The 19027-nt window shown below is 40.3% G+C and overlaps 7 protein-coding genes across 7 annotated transcripts; 1 reads left to right on the forward strand and 6 right to left on the reverse strand. All coding sequences in view use genetic code 12, as the record gives it.

Moving 5' to 3' along the window:
- Positions 1-21: 21 nt before the first annotated feature.
- On the reverse strand, positions 22-1300 carry AQY1 (Aqy1p; the record flags this gene model as incomplete). The annotated part of the gene is made up of 1 exon (XM_007373904.1): positions 22-1300. The coding sequence occupies one exon, from the start codon at positions 1258-1260 to the stop codon at positions 445-447; it is 816 nt and encodes a 271-aa protein (XP_007373966.1).
- Positions 1301-8934: 7634 nt separating this feature from the next.
- On the reverse strand, positions 8935-10814 carry SPAPADRAFT_59806 (uncharacterized protein; the record flags this gene model as incomplete). Its single annotated transcript, XM_007373905.1, has 1 exon — positions 8935-10814. One exon carries the CDS (start codon positions 10601-10603, stop codon positions 9569-9571), a length of 1035 nt encoding a protein of 344 aa, XP_007373967.1.
- Positions 10815-10917: 103 nt separating this feature from the next.
- On the reverse strand, positions 10918-11676 carry SPAPADRAFT_59810 (mitochondrial 37S ribosomal protein bS21m; the record flags this gene model as incomplete). The annotated part of the gene is made up of 1 exon (XM_007373906.1): positions 10918-11676. The coding sequence occupies one exon, from the start codon at positions 11625-11627 to the stop codon at positions 11040-11042; it is 588 nt and encodes a 195-aa protein (XP_007373968.1).
- A 114-nt stretch (positions 11677-11790) lies between these two features.
- On the reverse strand, positions 11791-16612 carry SPAPADRAFT_149190 (TFIIH/NER complex ATPase/helicase subunit; the record flags this gene model as incomplete). The annotated part of the gene is made up of 1 exon (XM_007373907.1): positions 11791-16612. One exon carries the CDS (start codon positions 15341-15343, stop codon positions 12815-12817), a length of 2529 nt encoding a protein of 842 aa, XP_007373969.1.
- On the forward strand, positions 11913-12782 carry SPAPADRAFT_134485 (uncharacterized protein; the record flags this gene model as incomplete). Its single annotated transcript, XM_007373908.1, has 1 exon — positions 11913-12782. One exon carries the CDS (start codon positions 11913-11915, stop codon positions 12780-12782), a length of 870 nt encoding a protein of 289 aa, XP_007373970.1.
- Positions 15223-16602, reverse strand: SRP40 (Srp40p; the record flags this gene model as incomplete). Its single annotated transcript, XM_007373909.1, has 1 exon — positions 15223-16602. A coding segment is annotated over one exon (979 nt), but the record flags the coding sequence as incomplete, so codon positions are not given.
- Positions 16613-16684: 72 nt separating the features above from the next.
- Positions 16685-17978, reverse strand: SPAPADRAFT_59815 (triglyceride lipase; the record flags this gene model as incomplete). Its single annotated transcript, XM_007373910.1, has 1 exon — positions 16685-17978. A coding segment is annotated over one exon (1109 nt), but the record flags the coding sequence as incomplete, so codon positions are not given.
- Between the last annotated feature and the right edge of the window lie 1049 nt (positions 17979-19027).

A 19027-nucleotide genomic window follows, 5' to 3' on the forward strand; every position in this document is an offset into this window, starting at 1 on the left:
GTATATTTTTTTTTTTATTTTGCTAAATATTTCTTGGTATAGCGTCATCCTTTTTTTTTCTGGGTGTAAGGCTAATTAATATAGCAAATTTCACAGGTTAAAGTTAATCGCATTGAAGTGTATTGTTTTGTCATGTTGCATGACTTAAACATGTGTTGCATCGACAATTAGCACATGTTGCGTGGACCATCGATACGACGGCAAGGTCCCCGATCGATATGCACGGCGGTCTTTTCATTGTTTATATATTTCCAGATCTGAAAGACTTTTCCGGTAGTACAAAAATTAAAACATAAATATTAATTATTAATTAAGGGTGTGAAGAAGTATGGAAAGAAAAAGTAAATAAACTAAAACAAGTGAAAAACGTGAATGAAGAAACTTGCTATTCAATTGACTCTTTCTTCATAGAACGTCTTTTTTTTTTCATATGCGGCATCAAATTTATTCAGAAGCATCTTGACCTGGGTTACAGGTTTCGTAGTTCAAGAACTTGAAAAGTCTGTAGATGGCAGCAGCGACAACGGCACCAATGAATGGACCGACCCAGTAAATCCAGTGGTAGTTAGGGAAAGATCTGGCGGCAACACATGGACCGAAAGTTCTGGCTGGGTTTAAACCAGCACCAGTGTAGTAAATACAGATCATGTGTCCCAAGAATAAAGCAATACCAATGACAAATGGAGCCATGAAGGTGGCCTTAGACTTTTCAACGGCCAAGAATAAAACAGTCAAACACAAGATACCGGTACCGAAAGCTTCCAAGAAAAGACCTCTGGTTCTGGAGGAGTTACCACCTAAACCGTTAGTAAAAGCAATTGGACCTGGGGTCATAGCAGAAGCGGCACCAGCAGCAGCCATACCACCAATCATTTGAGCAACAAACATAATAGCTGCTCTAAGTGGTGGAACAGCACCACCTAAAACCAAAGACAAGGTAACAGCAGGGTTCAAGTTAGCACCGGAAATTCTGAAGAAAATGAAAACACTCATCATAACACCAAAACCGAAACCGAAAGAAATCATAATCAATTGCATTGGATCAGAACCTTCACCTGGTGGTGGAATGGTTGGATCTTGGTTAGCAATTTGGGCAATGACAAAGGCAACCCATAAGAAAATAAAGGTACCAAAGAATTCACCCAAGAACGCAATTAAATGATTCTTCATTGGAGAGGCGGTAACAGCAGAGTCGTACTTTGGGCTGTAGGTTTCAACCTTTTGTTCTGGTTGTTGAGCTTCGATATCACTAGCAGTCATTTTTGTTGTAAATATGTAGAATTGAGACTAAAGAGTAAGTGAAGAAGAAGAAAAAGAGAAGAAACAAAACAAGGGGTGAAAATGGGAAAGGATTTGGCATCACTTATATACATTTTTCCATTTTTTTATTTTTATATATCGCAGTAATTTATTTTACATCAAATCATCTAAAATTCATTTCCATACTTCTACAAATCAGAAAAAATAAACAATGCAATCTGCAAGGTTAAAAAAATAATTGTTCGATGGATGTGTGACACACTGTGAGGGTACTTTATTATGATGAAAAAAAAATATCTTTGGAATTCTATTATTAGAATTGGATTTATGACAATAGTTAATTTCAGGTCTGTGTAATACATGCGTGAAACGCATCCAAAGCAGAAGCTTGTTTTTTATTCCCAATTAGGTAATACCTTAGCCAAAGACCCGAACGAGATCCCACGGTTATAAATCGAAAGTAAGTAAAGACGTGTCGTTTCACGTCGTTAATTGCTATATACTAACAGTTACCGCATCTTCAATGGCATAACAACCGCTATAATTTGTGTATTTGCCGAATTCCTGGGTGTCAATACAACTATACAGCAAGCAACTAAATTAAGACGAAAGCTACTTCAACCTCGTCGTTTAGACTACACCCCATGTGCTATGTAATTCAACATTTTAACTTTCACATATAATTAATGTCACTACAATTTGTTTTGACAAAGTGGTACTATCAAACTTAATCCACTGATCACGTCAAACTTTATTTTCGAATTTCCAATCTGATGATTTATTACATTTGAACTAGGTACGCTAAACGAAGAAAGAGTGACGTATTGTGGTTAGTATGATGGGACCAGGGTTGCAAATAAATTTTCTTGTAAATATTGGCGTAAATGTTAATTACTAGGGCTTATTTTTTTTTTTTATTTCTTAATTTCCATCCGGGTATCTTGGATATGACGTTGTGCATTTTTCCAACCAGATCTAGTCCCTCCTGGACATACGGCGGAACCTCCAAACGCCTCGAAGTCATCCAGATGAGGTAGTATTTTTCACATTTGTATGGCTATGGGCGGTCCGCGCGGGTTCATAGTTCCAGATCTGTTATTGTAATAACGTTCCCTAGGTTGGCCGTACAATGGATCCACTTTGTGCCACCAATTTAAAAAAATTTGATAGTTATAAAATAAAAAATTATTTGAAGAAAAAAACAAATTTCTTGTTCCGCTTTTGTGATAGCTGACATGTCCTGGCTCAAAACAGATCCGTACATTGTTTTCGAATATTGCATAAGCCAAAGGATTTCCAGAGTTAATAATTTAACAATGGCATGCTCTTTGCATGGAAGCTGCTGTGGTAACTGATTCACAAAGATGATTGCGGAAATTATCTTTTCTTTTTTTTATTCAACACAAAGCTTAAGGTCAGTTTTCCGAACATTATATGCATGAGGTACATTAATGACCAAAAATTTTGTAACATGATAATAAAAGAAAAGAGGTAGGTAGATGCCGAGGACAGCGCAAGGCTTATTCAGGCGGTCAGCAACCATGACTTTCTGGCATGACAGTTCTAGACTATTTTTAACCCCTTTGACCAAGAGCGCAATTGAACAAACAAAAAAAAAAGGTTTTCTTTTTCCATGCTTCTCTCACCAGTCATCCGTTCCACTTTCACCATACCCCCACACAATTTTGCGCGAAAGAATCAAGGAAAACTACAAACTACAAACTGCGTTTCTATATGATGATTTTAAATAGCATCGGGGGTGTATGCCATGTCATTACATTTTCCTTCATTCGTAAACATCATCTTCTCTATCTCATCAATTTACGAAAATTTTTATATCGTCCATCGTTTAAATGTCATCTCGTATGCACATATTTCCTTGTTGTATTTCGCACTAATTACAAACATGAAATTTGGTCATCGATACAATTTGATCTGGCGCAGCCCCCTTCATGATTTATTTTCTTCATTGTTAGGGCTGATTCGGATAATTGTATTGGGGGCTGCCTCAAGCATTAGATCTAGCTTGTCTCTAAGGTACGTTCACTAGTTTTGCAGCCAAAATTCCATTATATGACAGACTAAACTTGAAATTTCCATGCAAGGGAAGAATATTTCATCTAAATTTTGCATGAAAGGGTGCATCACCTGCTATAAATAGAATCTTGGTATGAGGTCTCTCCTTGTTCTTCTTCTTCTCCACATCTTCCGAATTTCATTGATTTCTTTTGCAACGTCGTAACACAAAGTTATGTAGCAATCAAAAATGACAGCCAATGCAACCAATTAGCCGAAACAACCCATTTCTCGACTAGTTGTCGCTTCCTAAACCTAAGTGTTGATGCCGTTTCAAGTTCTAATTGGGAAGACCATTGCACGTGACAAACACACATGACTCTGGCACGTGATATATTGATCATGTGATGTGTAATCATGTGACTATTTTTCATTTCCGGTTTTTTGTTTTGAATGTACAAAAAGAAAACATAGAATAACCATAAACCACCATTTGTAAATAGCAATAATAGACATTGAATCATGGGAGATTCTCGGTTCCCATCACCATTCAAGGTGAAGCCTATATATATGGATGCTCCATCCAATCTGTCTAACCAGGAAACTCCGATCAAACTGAATAATCAATTGAATGGAGCATCAACCATCAATGCAACCATTGACAGCAATAATGTATCTACTAGCGATGGGGCTCATGAAATCATTGATTGGATAGATAGTTTGCAGAATAGATTCAAGACTTTGCTTCGGAGTCAACAGGAGCAGTTGGAAGACTTGAATGAGACTAAGGAAGACGAATTGAAACGGAAGTACGAATCTGTTCATTTCGATGAGGATTTTCAACGATTGGGGAAGATAATAGAACTGCAACAACACGATCAAGATATATCGCAACTGACCCAATATGTTCCTCGAGAACACGATGCTGTGGAATCTGATCAAGAACCAGTTCAACAGGAGGTTGAATATCTGCTGGAAGAAGACGAGCAGCTGGAGCAAGAAGAAGAGGAGGAAGATGACCAGGATGATATAGTTGAAATTTTATCATCTGAAGAGGAGGGACAAGATGAAGATGAACATGAACATGAACATGAACATTCCATACATAGCGCTTGGGAACAGAACAGAAAGTACCCTTATGATGAATACCAGCAATTACAATACCAACTGTCTCAACATTCTCGACAGGAAGCTTTCGGCGAAAAAGGTTCCTATGACGAAGAAGTTGGATTGGAATATGAAGAAGAAGAAGAAGAAGATGCAGAAGAAGGCGAATTAGAAGAAGATGAATATGATGAAGACGAAGAAGTAGAAGAAGACGAGGAAGACGAAGAAGAAGATGACGAGGAAGAGGAAGATCCATATCCACAAGAGCAACATTCTATGCAGTTGAGTTATCAGCAACCACATGATCAACTACAATATAACCAAATGACAAGTTCTAACCATGGAAGACCACGATTATCTGATCATCCGTCCCAACTTTCTTCATTGTATCAATCCGAATACTACGGTCAAGATGTCTTTGGCGAAGAAGCAGATGACGACGACGCCGAAGAAGAGCACGAGGTGGAGATGGAAGAAGAACAGGAAGATCAAGATGCCAATAACTTCTTTGCACAAAAACATGAAGAAATAGTAGTGTTGGATTCCGAAGAGGATGAACTTGAACCCGACGAGGATGAAGTAGAAATTGGACAAGGATTATACGGTAGCACATATAAAGAAGATGAAGGGTATGATTATCAAGTAGAAGATGATGAAAATGAAGTGGATGAAGAGGAAGAAGACGATGACGATGAGGAAGACGAAGAAGAAGAAGAAGAAGAAGAAGGTGAAGACGAGGAAGAAGACGAAGACCAAGATGAAGAGCGAGGCCAAGATGAATTGGAAAACTACGAAGAAGAAGAAACCCAAACATACCCCGAAGATCTTCTCACCAGTACGACAAATCAAACCAATGAATTCTCCAATGACCAGCTATTAAACTTGGCAACATCAGCTCTACGTCATCATCCTACTCATAATCATAAACAATTACATTTAGCTTCGGGATATGTTGCCGATTCTGAACTCACAAATACATTCACGAGCCCAATTATTGCTACATATAGTGAGGATGCCAGTGTTGGTATCAAAGCAGCCGACGTTGCTCCTGTGCCTAACCCATTTTTTGCCGAGGAACTTGAAAAGAAACCATCATCTGAACGTATAAATGTAGTTGACGCAGATGAAAATAGATCTGAAGGATCGTTAGCTGATGAAAGTCAGGTAGAACACATCTTACCACCTCATCAACAACATCACGAAGTGGATCATAAAGAATTACATGATGAAGAGGTGGAACCATCCAGTGATTCCGATCAAGGTCCACTATTGCCAGTGTTCAAAACTGTGAAAGAAGAAACTCCAGAGATGACATTAGAGAAATTGAAAGAGACTGAAGTGAAATATCACATTAAATTGAATGCCGTAGCAGCTTTAGAGTCCCAATTAAACGAACAAATTCCAACTCAAGAACTTGGTCAAGCAGATCAACCCTACTACGAGGTTCATACAGTTAATAAAGTCCAATCTGAACAAGGTGATGAAGAACATACAACACAATCAGAACAAGAATTGATAGAACCCGAAGTAGAGGTCAAACATCAAGATTCTGTACCAGAAAATAGCGTAGAACCAGAACAAGAAGAAAGAGAGGAAGAAGATAAACATATAGAAGAAATAAGTTTACAACCAGTGGATAATGATGGAGAACAGGAAGTCGAAGATGAAATTGAAGACATAGAAATGTCTGAAGTTGATGACCACCCAGGGAGTAGCCTAGGCAATGAAAGTTTTGAACATGAACAAGTTCAAGAACTGGAAGTAGATAAAAAAGAGAATGAGACGGAAGACATTCAGCAAGAAATTCCAGAAATCCAAATAGATAAGCCGGAAATTCGGGAAGCAGAAGTAGAGGAAGAAATTGAACATGCTCCTACAGAAGAACATGTTTCTAAGAATACATCAGAAGTACCACAAAACCTAGCCTACAATATTACAGTACCAGATTTAGAAGAAATCGACGAGGAAGGTACAACAATAATAGTGGATGATTCGGATATTACAAATGTTGAAAATCAAACTGTTTTTGAAGATGACTATGTTTCTCCTGCGGACGAAGAGTCTGAAGAACTAGAGGACTTTGAAACTGCAAACACACCAGAGGATAGGGAAAAGGAAAAAGAAAAAGTAGAAATTGATCAAATCCAATCCGAGAATATTCCAGAAGAAAGTGAATACCCCGAGACACTTGACACCGTTGAAGCTTCTATATTGGAAGAAGAAATGGCTGAGCCTGTTGGCGACGAACCAACTGAATCACAGGATGCTCAAGTCGAAGTGCCTGAATTAGAAAAAGTAGTGCAGCCTATAGAGGAAGAAGCAACACTATCACAAAATACTGAAATTGATGTACCAGAACTAGAAATGGTTCCTGAAGATGTGACATCCATGTCTCAAATTTCTCCTATTGATGAAACCGCCGAGTTTGTATTAGAAAATGAAATCGAAAAGCCCGAATTAGAACCCATTGAAGGAAGCATTTATGGTGATTTCACTCAAGCTGAGGATCTGACTGTGGCTAGAGTAGATGAAAGCATACATTATCCTACAATTATTCTGGTTGTTGAAGAGACTGGAAATACAGAAGATGTTTCTGAAGTTGAAACCCAGGAAGGTACAAATGCTGAACTGAAGCAATTGATTCCAGAAGCAGAAAATGTTGAATCTGAGGATGTGAAATTGGATGAAGGTGTGGATGAAGAGAATGGCAATGTTGAGCCTGATATTGGACAATTTGCAAAAGATGAAACTCCAATTGTTCAAATAGCCGAACCTCAAGAATCCTCAACTCCGCTAATGATAGTCAACAAAACAATTGAAGAAGGTAAGATCTCGGAGGAAGAAGCTGACAAATCGAATGATAACCAAAACGAAAATGACCTGCCTAATGATTTCGCAGCTACTGAAGAAGAGCAAGAGATAAAGTATCCTCTACAAGCTATTCCAAAGCCAGAGCTTATTCCGGTTGAAGAATCAGAGGAGGACTTTGAAATTTCAATAGGTGATAATTCTGAAGTTGCTGAAAAAGGAGAATCTGAGAGTGAAGATGTTACTATTACAGAAAGTGAGGATATTGTGGATGATGCTCAACCAAAGCAAGAAGAAATATCTGATGAAGCCGCTCCAAATAATGCAAATGAGTCTGATTCGATTGAATTGCAAAAGGAGGAGCCCGTTGGTACATTAGCCCGAGAGTACTATGAAGACGGCTCTTTCGATTATGTAATTCAACCAATAGCAGATTCAACCACCTCTATCCCTGTGGAGACCGAGCAGACCGAAAGGACTGAACAGATTGAAACAGAGTCTGTTCAGGACAACGAGAAAGTCAAGGTGCAACCGGTATTTCTTGTTAAGCCAGAGCCTGTGGCAGATGTTGTTGCTCGTAGAACTCGTGCTCATGACAAGATGACAAAGGTTGAAACTGGTGATGACGAATCTGAAGAAGTTCCAAAGGAAGAAAATGTTCACACTGACAAAGAAATTGAAAACGATAAAAACGTTCAGACGACCGAGAAAGAAATTGACAAGGATGAAGTTGTTGCAATTGATGAGAAAGAAATAGAAGAGAGTGAAAATGCTCAAACTGTCGAGCAAGAAATTAAGAATGATGAAAAGGTTGAAGCTACTGAACAGGGTACCGACTTCAAAGAGTCAGCCGAAGAATCGACTGAAGGAACAGTTCATAATGAACGGAAGAGAAAACATGAACAAGATGAAGAACCTAAACTTAAGAAAATCAAAACGGCAGTTTCCAAAGTGTTCAATCGATTGGCTAGATCGATAGCTTTTCATAGAATTCTGTCCACCCACATTCAAGAACCAGTCTTGGAAGAGATTCCAGGAGAGGATTCTGACGCTTTAGAATCAGAATCTGAAGAGAAAAAGTGGAAGGAATCTGAAGCAGTCAACACTTCACAAGAACTAGGTGATAAACCTCGAGTGAGTTCCAAGCATAAACCCCATAGAATAGTTCTTGGTTTAGATCTTGATGAAATTGAAGTTCCTTTAGAACCACGTAGGTCATTGAGAAGCGGCCATGTTTTGGGAGAAGAACAGCCTGCTCCTTACAATGTTCCGAAATTACTGGAAGAGCTGGATGGGGATACCAAAGTTAAACCTAGTGACTTTAAAGAAGAAATTATTGCTAGTGTGACAACTGAAGAACCCGACGTGTCTACAAATGAACTGCTCCTGGAACGACTTCCTGGCTCTTTTGCTCATCATAGTCAAGATAAAGAAGAATCAAATGAAGTTGATGAAGTTGCTGAACATTCTGTGACAGCAGCTGAAATTCTGGAACTGCTTCCTGGAGCTTTTGAGCTCATTCAAGAAGAACCAATAGAAGATGAAAAGAAAGAAGAAATAATAGAAGATAAAAGGAAGGAAGATGTTTTCCCCGAAGATATCAATCTGGAATTATATGATAAGTCATACCTAGTCACACTTAAAGTTCCAGGTGTGAAAGATAAAGTTGTCGAGGACAAGTCAGTCTCATCAAATCCAGAAGTGACTGATCTTCCTCTTGCTCGTCGACTTAGGCCTAGAAAAGCAAAGGCGGAGGTCGAACATGAGCCAGATGGTACTGATGATCCGGTCAACGCTGAATTACCTGTCGAATCTGAACCTAATAAAGTCGAAGAACAATCTAAAGCTCGTGGTAGTCCCGACTCAGCAAAAAATAAAGTAGACCCTGGATCACCTCCATCTACTCTGGACCTTCCCGATTTAGGATATGGCAAAGTTCGAGGAAGAAGAAAGGAGCGTGATGCTGCTGACTCTTTCTTAAGTTCTATTCCAGCGTTGTTACCTACAAAAGATGATGACAAGAAACCTCGAGTCAGAAGCAGAAGATCGTCGAGAATCTCCAGAAAAGATAGTGAGGAAGTTTCCCACCCTCAACCTGATACTCTTTCCTCAAAGTCTCCAGAGTTTATCGGGGTGCCATTTGACACTCCAGCGGCACGAACAAGATCTCGATCACCATTGAAAAGACCAATTGAAGAGTTGCAAAAAGAGTTTGAACATGAAGTGGTTAAGAAAAGACGAAGTAGTGGCAGGCGAATTCAATCTGATAATCACCCAAAGAGTGGTGATGGTGATAGGGGGCGCAAATCAAGTCATTAGATATATTCAATTCTATAAATTAATCCCTGTATAAAATGTAATATTTAGAATGTAAATTCTAGGCAAGGTATACCATTGCCGCTTCATATGCACTGAAAAACACCATGTTTACCAAAAATGATCTCGTTATAGATATGGCTAATCCTCGATACGATCTCTTTTCGAATTTCTGTAACTTTCTATGCTTGGGAGGAAGTGGGGCCAACCCTTGATCCCGTCGGAGGATGTTTGTAACTGCATCCTTTTGAACTAGCGATTTGGTGGTGTCTACGGGGAAAATCAAGACCCAACTTAATACGCCCGAGAACCCACCGGCTATCAATACTGAAAAGGGTGAGGACTTGGTAGGGTCCGCATTTATTACATTGTTGCTGGCCCATTTCATGGATTCGTAGATCGAGTAGTAGAATCCAGTGGACACTGCATCACGCAATAAATGATACTTGTAACCGGAGTACAATCCAATGAAACCGTCGTGTTTTAATATTTGTTTAACGATTGCTAATGTTGATGTTCGAGGGACTTCCTGGTGGGATGTCTGCATGTGGGCCGGTAGTTCCTTTAAGGATTTGTTTCTTACGAGTTTCTCGAGTTGAGCGTAGATCTTGGTGTATTCGAATGGACATGCGAATAATGACACTCCGGCACCGGCAATTAGCCCTGAGACGAAACACACTGGTATATTTCGTAGAAAAGGGTGTAGTTCCTTGGTATCTTTGTTGAAGCGAGTCTCATAGAATAAACTATAGCACTCCGGTTTCACTGCGGTGAATATGGAAACACTGAATGATTTTGAAAACGAGGTGGAGACAATTGGCGCCCATATGCCTCGAAAGAACCCCTTGATCCCCTCTTTAGAGTATGTTTTCAATATGCAATCCCAATAGCTGGTGAAGTTCTTGTGGGTTTGCATTCTTGTTTTCACGGTGTCAAGGGGGAACCCTATGAGTGTGGACAAGAATGACGATGAATACGCGAGTATACTGCTTCTGAATGGTTTGAGTGTTTCTGGAAATATGTGGAATGCATTAGTGTAGTCAATTTCACCAGTGATGGCCGGTATTCCTCCCCTGACTTTCAAATCCGATGACATGATTGAGGTGGGGAAGCAGAGTGGTGTGTATATATATGTGTGTGTTTTGTAAACTGTTAAAGCCAAATTGCGTAGTAAAAGTGTGTAAATGTGTGTGGGTCTGCCTACCAGGTGTGATATTGGTGCAATTAGTAGAAGACTAGTGTTTGTAGAGGAGCAAATGTGGGTATTACTCCGGATCGAAGCAAATGAATGTGATACCGTTGATAACGATGGTTGTACGATGAGGAGGTGGGCTGCGCGGGCCCGGAGAAAAAACGACCAATGATAATTTCGGCGTACATAAGATCCTGGGAAATCCGGGATGCACCTTTCATTACAAGTGGATGGTATATTTACAAGTACATTAAATATAGAGAACTGGGGGATGGGGTGGCCAGCTGGTATACACAACTGACTGTCTAATGCTATACACGGCAACGCAACCAGAAAGTGCTTAGTAACCTCTTCTCTTGGCATTGTTGATCTTTTGCATCAAGGTGTGGAAATCTCCAGCAAACTTCCTTCTCCACCATTCTCTCTTCTTGAGCTTTCTCAATAATGCTGGTCTAATGTGTCTCTTTTGTCTTCTGGCCAAATAAAAGATCTTATTGTTAGACATGATTCCGGAAAGCTGCTGCAACCCTCTGCCAACGTTTCCGTATCGCACATCAACGCTTCTACCGGCACTCATGCTGAATTCACGGAAAGTCTTTGCGATGTCACGGGGGGTTTGTTCGATGTTATTGTCAAATCTTGATCCATAGCTATTCTGGAATATGTCGGTGGTGTCCGATTCGATAGTTCTGTTTAACAAAGCATCAATTTCAAAGCTGGGGGTGGAAGCCTTGGATTCGGCTGCCGAGCTGGCTAATGGGTCGGTCAGTTTAAGTTGGTCAAGACTGGACTTTATTTGTTCAGCCTTGGCTTTATTTTGGGTTGAGTTGAATCTGACAAACTTGAAGCCGTTGTTTGTGAGGCTGATGGGATATGTCGCTACCCTGATACCACAAGGTATATTTTTTGCCACTATACTTCTGAACATGCTTGCTGTACTCTGCTATGTTCTTCTTGCTATTGCCAACCCTTGCGTTGCTTGGCTGCCTTTGAAAGAAAGGAGAAAAAAAAAACTGGAAAATTTTTGATACTGCGCGGGCACATACAAAAAAAATTGTGCCAGCTCACGACCTCAACTGTATAGCTCCTTTACTACAACAGGTTATGAAGCTCAATGGTAATTGACTGCTTTAAACCTCGATAATCAAACCTTAGACTCCCTGGATACATATATTCACACCAAGGAGATATAATTTGCAATTGATTGTACATAATGGCGGTACATTCCCCTCATTATGTAACCAGACAACTATTCCAATGTGGCGGTGTATCCCTCTACAAGATCTCCCCAGGGGCCACATCCAACATCAATAGTTGGGACCTCACAGACTCAAATCAGGTGTGGCTGGGTTTCATGAGGTTCTGCGAACAAGAAGCCCAGGAAGAATACTCCACCGGCGACACCCAACTCGCAGGGTTGACAGTAGAGTCATCGTCGTCGTCGTCAGGGGAGTACAAGAAATACATGGTGGAACCTTTCCAAAACTTACGTGCCAAAATTGAATTCTACAACCGACTGCCTGACTCCGGTGTAGAGGAAATATGGGCCGAGACTTGGTATAACCCCTTAGTCAGCATTGAGTATGACAACACCATGAAGTTAAGCGACTTGGCCCATTTGGAGATGAAACGATTACACACTATAGCCCACGATAATAAAGACACAATATTAGAAGTCGACAATTCAGACCGACATTTTCGCGTAGTGGTACAACTCCCAGGCACAGGGTACCATCCATACTTGGAAGAAGACGAGCATGACAGCGACCTTATTCAAGTGGCGCTTGGATTGCAAATAAAAGATTTAAAGCAGGCGTATAGGTTTGCTGAATGTCTCGAAGTGTACAACTCTCGATATGGGTATGCCCAACATCTGTACTATTACGACCGAATGCTTTATGCTATGAATAGCGTTTCATTCACCAGTGACGTGGGCAACACCAACGACTCAAGTGATAGTGTCAGTGAGGAGAGCGTTTCCGTAAGCGGATCGGACAGTGATTCCGAGACTGATCTACAAGGGAGTCGCCACGAAGAAGAAGACGACGAAGACGATGAGTTTGGGGATTTCGTAACTAGTTAGTGTATTAATATATATGGTTTAGACTAAATACTTTACTTCTTGCCTTGTTTAGGATAATACATTTTTTGAATCAATGGATGGTGTTGATCTCGTAACTCCTTATTCTTATTCTTGCTGTATTCGATATATGCCATATCTTCTCCACCCGCCAACCCAGCAAGGGATCCAGCGGTACGGGTTGCGCCTGAACCTTGTTGTCTCTCCAACTTCATTCTCTTTTCCTTGGAGATGAAATTGGTATCGACATCATCACCAACTTCCAACCCAGCAGCATCCTCATTCTTCAACAACACCTGCTGTAAAAGCTCTCTCCGTTCACGGGGTGATGCATATGCCAAATCTGGCAATTGTTCCATCCCACTTAAATGAGTGATAACCTTAAATGCATACCCTTGGTCAACCAAAAACGCTTGTCTTTTGGTGGAATAATACATTTCTTGTGTATCTTTCGACACCAATGAATAAAAGAATGCATTGAACCCCTCGTCGTTTCTTCTTTTGGCTCGCAAAATTCTGCCCAATCTCTGTGCTTCTTGTCTTCTTGATCCATAATGGGAAGAAATCTGAATCAAACAAGTGGCTTCCGGTAAATCAATAGAAGTGTCACCAACCTTGGACAAGAAAATTGTATTGATCTGATCGTTATGTTGGAAATTCTGTAAAATCTTCATCCGTTCTTGTTGTGGTGTACTTCCGTAAATAAATGGCTTCCCCAATTTCAAAGCATACTCTTGCAAGGCGTACACATTATCACTAAACACAATAATTTTATCCCCTCTCTTTTCATGATAATGAATCAAAAACTGACATGCCTGGAACTTGGTTGGGTTCATAATATACAAAAGCATTCTCTTTCTTGCTGATTCTCGCAAGTATTCCTGGTAAAATTCCGACGTCATGGGACACCACACTTCCGCACACTGAACATTGGCAATATGGCCCTTTTGTGCCAAATCCATCCAATTGGCTTCGTACAATTTAGGACCAATCAAGAAATTCAAATCGTCAATCTTGTCATCTTCACGAACTAATGTTGCCGTCAATCCAAGCTTGGCGTGTGCAGCAATGGTGGTGACGACTCGTCTAAACATGGCGGCGGGAACAACATGGACTTCATCCAAGATAATAAACCCCCATTCTCGCGATCTCAAGAAATCCATCACTTTTTGAGAATCATGAGACCTGTTTCTGGTGTTGGCTACCATAGAATATGTAGACACAACCAACCCGGAATCACTGGTAAACATTTCTTTATTTTCCGATGTGAAAACAGCAACATTCTCTGGTTGGATAGTACACCATTGTAAAAACTGCTGTCTCCATTGCATAACCGACACCGACGAAGTACACAATACAATCACAGATTTTCGAATGGTACAGGCGGCAGTAATACCAACTAAAGTCTTCCCAGCCCCACATGGCAAAACAATAATCCCCGATCTGGCACGACCATTACCAAACATCTTGGACAAGGATTTCTCCTGGTAAGGTCTGATTTGCGTCGATGGTTTTAAGTCAATTTCCAAATCGGCATTTCGAGCATCATTACGAAAATCGTACTCTTCCAACACGGGGTATTCGATTTCTTGACATCGTTTCTTGACTATTTCCACCGAGTCATTGGATATTTCAAAGGAATGGACCGTATCTAAATCGTCGTCGTCATTGTCTTCTTCGCCTTTATTTCCAACCACCGAAGCGAAAATATCTTCAGCTTCGGTATTGTTATTCTTGTCCTGTTCTGGCTTCTTGGTTCCGGGAATAACAATATCATTAGAAGGTGCTGCGGACTGTACAAGACCATTGCTGGTAACGGTATTCTCGGAGGATTGTATTCTTAAAGGTCCAATAACTGGATCTTTTAACAACATTTGTAAAATGTCTGCTTGGGTACTTTCCACGAAATACCTATTATGTTTCAAGACCAACTTGACTTTACCATAAGACACGGTTGCTCCCTTGATGAAATTTATAATTGATTCGGCCACGGGCACTTTCGATAATCGGTTCAAAACCAGGATAATATCGTCAGTTTCCAACCCCACAGACACGGCGGCATACAAAGAGTAAGCTGTGATTCTATATTCATGAATGTGTGAAGGTCTCGATATTGGCTCAGCAATGGTGATAAGAAAGTCCTGGGCTTGTTCAGCCAAGGGTGAGAATGATTCCAAGATAATTCTCCCGTCGTTTGGCGATATCCATATTGGTCTTGAAAAATGGTCTGGTTTTAATTTTAAATATGAGAAATCGGCCTTGCCAAACGCCTTAGACACGGCATCTGGGACATAATCGGCCGGGATGTCTGGAGTCAACTCGATTAGTTCTTCATCGGAGAAGTTGGTGTCATCGACCTCATTCCGAATGTAGTCCACTGTGGATTGGGCTTGCTTCCTCTTGGCCTGGCTGTCTACTGTGGAACTCTTGTTCTTTCTCTTTCTGGGTTTGGCTCCGTATTCATCTTCGTCTGATATCTTGTCGTCTGATAAGAAATCATCGTCATAATCTCCATTGTTCAATTCGGCATAGTTTACTTCTCCGGTTCTGCGACTGCTGGACATGGATGTACGATTTATATGTTGCTTTCAGAAGGAAAGTGTGGTTGATTTATAAGCAAGAAAAGGAAAAAAGGGATTCAGCTTTATACACTTTGATGATGGTAGAAAGAAAAAGGTCGTGCGCTTGGGCGAATATCACAATCATAAAATTATACTCTATACATTTCTATTAAAAAGTCTTTCACCTAGTTTAATCGGTAAATTTGTAGGAACCGGAATGAAGAGTGATGGAACCGCCTTTGTAGGCACCTCTCTTCATTTTGTTTTTGTTCTTGGTGAAATCTTTACCTCTCACTTGGGTTAATTTTTCATTGGCTAATTCACCCCAAGTACCAGCAGCACCTTTGTAAGTGTTGTCTTGCAAGGCGTGGTGTTCAAAAGAGACTTTGGTTCTGTCTATTCTCGAGAAATGTTTTCTTTGGCCTGGTTTTAATTCTGGTTCTGGGGTGGCAGAGATTCCTCGGGAAGATGGTGGGGATGAGATTGATGCAGTTGACGAAGATGGTTCTTCGGTTTTAGGTTTCTTTGATGCTGGTTCTTCTGACGATTCTTGTTTTCTCTTTTTGGATGGTTTTTCTGATTCTGATTCTGAGTCTGAGTCTGATTCGCTTTCAGAGCTTGAGTCTGAGGACGAGCTGTCGGACGAGCTGTCGGAGGAGCTTTCAGAATCTGAGCTGTCGGAGGAGCTTTCAGAATCTGAACTGTCGGAGTCTGAGGAATCATCGGAGTCAGATGAGCTGTCGGAATCTGAGGAGCTATCTGAGGAGCTGGAACTGGAGCTGTCTGAGTCAGATGAACTGTCTGAAGAGCTGGAGCTGTCTGAGTCAGATGAACTGTCTGATTCAGAAGAGCTCGAGTCGGATTCTGAACTGGACGAACTCGAATCTTCCTTGGTTTCAGCTACTTCTTCCTTCTTTTCTTCCTTTTCTTCTTCGGATTCGGAGTCTGAATCTGAGTCTGAGCTGGAACTTTCGCTATCAGAACTTTCATCATCGCTGTCATTGTCGCTTTCAGATGATGAAGATTCGTCAGAAGAAGAATCATCACTGTCTGAGTCTTCTTTTACTTCTTCTTCCTTGGTCTTGCCAATGATATCTTCTAACTTCTCAGCGACCTCAGGCAAGTCTTCACCTTCGAGAGCTTTCTGCAAAGCCTTTTCAACCTTGGCCAATGATGGGTCTCTGCTCAAGTATTCCTTGATGTGAGCTAATACAACTGATTTAGATGCACTCATGTTTGATCCTTTGACTAGTTACTGGTATACCAAACGATAGCAAGAAGGTGAAAAAAAAAATTGGTTTAAAAAATATTGCAAAAAAAGAAACTCAGAGATGATGACATTGTATGCAGGAATATTGTAGGTTCCTTCGTGTGCTACTTAAAGCTATACAACTAACCCAAATGTCTACAACTTCAGAGCTGCACCTTCACGGGGATCTCTTTGCTCAATGAAATACCCATAGACCTCTTCAAACTTCATATCAAGTAATTTTTGAAATTGATCTTCGGCAATTTGATCCCTGGTTGATCCAGAACTAGCAGGAATCCTCTTGGCTTCAGCTGGGAATTTCTCCGCTCTTGTCTCGAGCACTTTTGCTATAATAGAAATAACTTCATCTGGTCGCTCTCCGTTGACTAAATGTTCTCCTTGTGGAATATCAAAGGATTCACCCAAGAATTCAGGATTAATAGTTGATCTAATCCATGGAATACTATTAGGAGGATTCCACACGGCCTTTTTACCAATTACATGGAAAATTGGAACTCGGATTAAACTTAAAATGTGCATCCCTATAGCAATGGACATGAATGCCCCGAGATAGGCCGACATTTGATTGTTGATTTTACATTTGAGTCTATACTTTTTTTCCTTAGTGACTGGATCAACTTCAGCTACAATTTCATCTTCCATGAAATCCTGCAATACCTGAGGATGGAAATTCTTATAGAATGAGAATTCTTTAAAAAAGAATTCAACTTCTTGCATATCTTCAAATTTGTCAATCATAATCTTTGCGATTTTCCCAAAGATTTTCTTGAACTTGTCCAACCCACCAGCTTCTCCATAGATAACGGGTTCAATAGGAACACATGCATCTATTAATGTTGGTTCGTAGAAGCTGGCATAAAGTGCATTGAATCCACCCATGGAATGGCCAATGACAACATTACGCGAATTGACATCATTAGTGAAATCGCCAGTAGTGGCAATTTCATGTTTGATAACTTCAATCACATCTTTACCACCTTCATCCCATCTTACAATAGGACCCAACTTCCCTTCGTTTTCAAGACTCGAATCCCCATGGCCAATTTGATCAATTGAAATTACTGAGTCAATGGCCCAGCTGGTCGAACCCGTTTGACAGAGCGAATATAATTTGTTTACATAGTAAGTCCACACAGATTTATTGAACCCCGTACCATGGCAAAATATTAAATTGAACTTTAATTTGCCAGCCACAGGTATTTTTGTCTTGTACTTGAAATAAACAAGTTTTAAGTCTTTGGCATCTTCAGGCAAAACTGTGCTTCCAGGTGCACGAAATTGATGTGCTGACGAAATCTTCTTTTCGGTAGTGTACGACATATTGGTTAGGGTATAATGATGTAATTGGAAAAACACCGAAATGGCTGCTATTTAAGTATCAATTTCCCGTTTTTGGTCCGAGGTAAATTCTTCTATCAACCCCGCCAAAAATCCTTGCGTCCTCCCCACCCCACACAATCAGCATCTGAAAAAAAAAAATAAGAACGGTGATTACAGCCAGGAGTGTTCACCAGAGACTATTTCAGATATAGGTAGCTCAATCCCTGGAATGTCGTATCCGGAACAAAAGGATGTGCGTCATTGTGGGGTCGAAACAATTGTAACGATTTAGACTTTTGTCACATGGATTAAAGTTTATTCAAGGGTATTGATTGTGGCTGTTCACGGCGTTAAGCTGGTGTGAATTATCTCCGGTGCAGTTTGAATGTTTACGTTTACAAGGTTGCTTGGGTAACCAGGGGTGTTTGGTGGCAGCAATTACTATAAAGGGGAATGCTGCCTCTTGCACAATTGATTTTCTAACTCTGATCTTTCTTTACTTCCCTCCGTTGGTTGTTTGAAGCTCCAGTGTTGTCAGTAGATCCGGCACAATTGAACCTGAGAAAACAGATAATATAAGTTCATCAGGTTCTCGGTTTATTAGTTTTCGAAGTTTTCGAAGTTTCAAAGCTTTCGATATTCAGGATCTTCTGGAAACACTGACTGGAATTATTCTAGAATTATTGCACTATTGGTCTTATCCTGCCAAAACCAGTCAAAAGTCATAGCTCGAGGGGTAAGTTTGCTTTTCAGAGAGTATAGTTATTGGGTTGTCACAACAGGATAAGTAATACCTTTTACAACGGCCTTACTACATTGAAACAAATAACTACATTGATTCCCCCTATGTAGTCCAATCAGTGTCGTTGGCTTTGTTGTTTTCTTTGTGATAGTATCATCTAGTGTTCACGGCACTTTCAGTTGGATCTTTTGATTTTGCTAAAGTGTCTGATCCAAATAACAGGTTGTGTTGCAGTTAATTGTTATATTTTAGAGTGATTCACGTGTATTTAATATAGACTCATAGAAATATTTGACCATTTGCTTCTTCGTTAACATAAAACAATTAACTGCAATACAAAGGCTCTATTAACTGT

This window comes from Spathaspora passalidarum (assembly GCF_000223485.1).
Source record: "Spathaspora passalidarum NRRL Y-27907 unplaced genomic scaffold SPAPAscaffold_2, whole genome shotgun sequence".
Taxonomy (NCBI): domain Eukaryota; kingdom Fungi; phylum Ascomycota; class Pichiomycetes; order Serinales; family Debaryomycetaceae; genus Spathaspora; species Spathaspora passalidarum.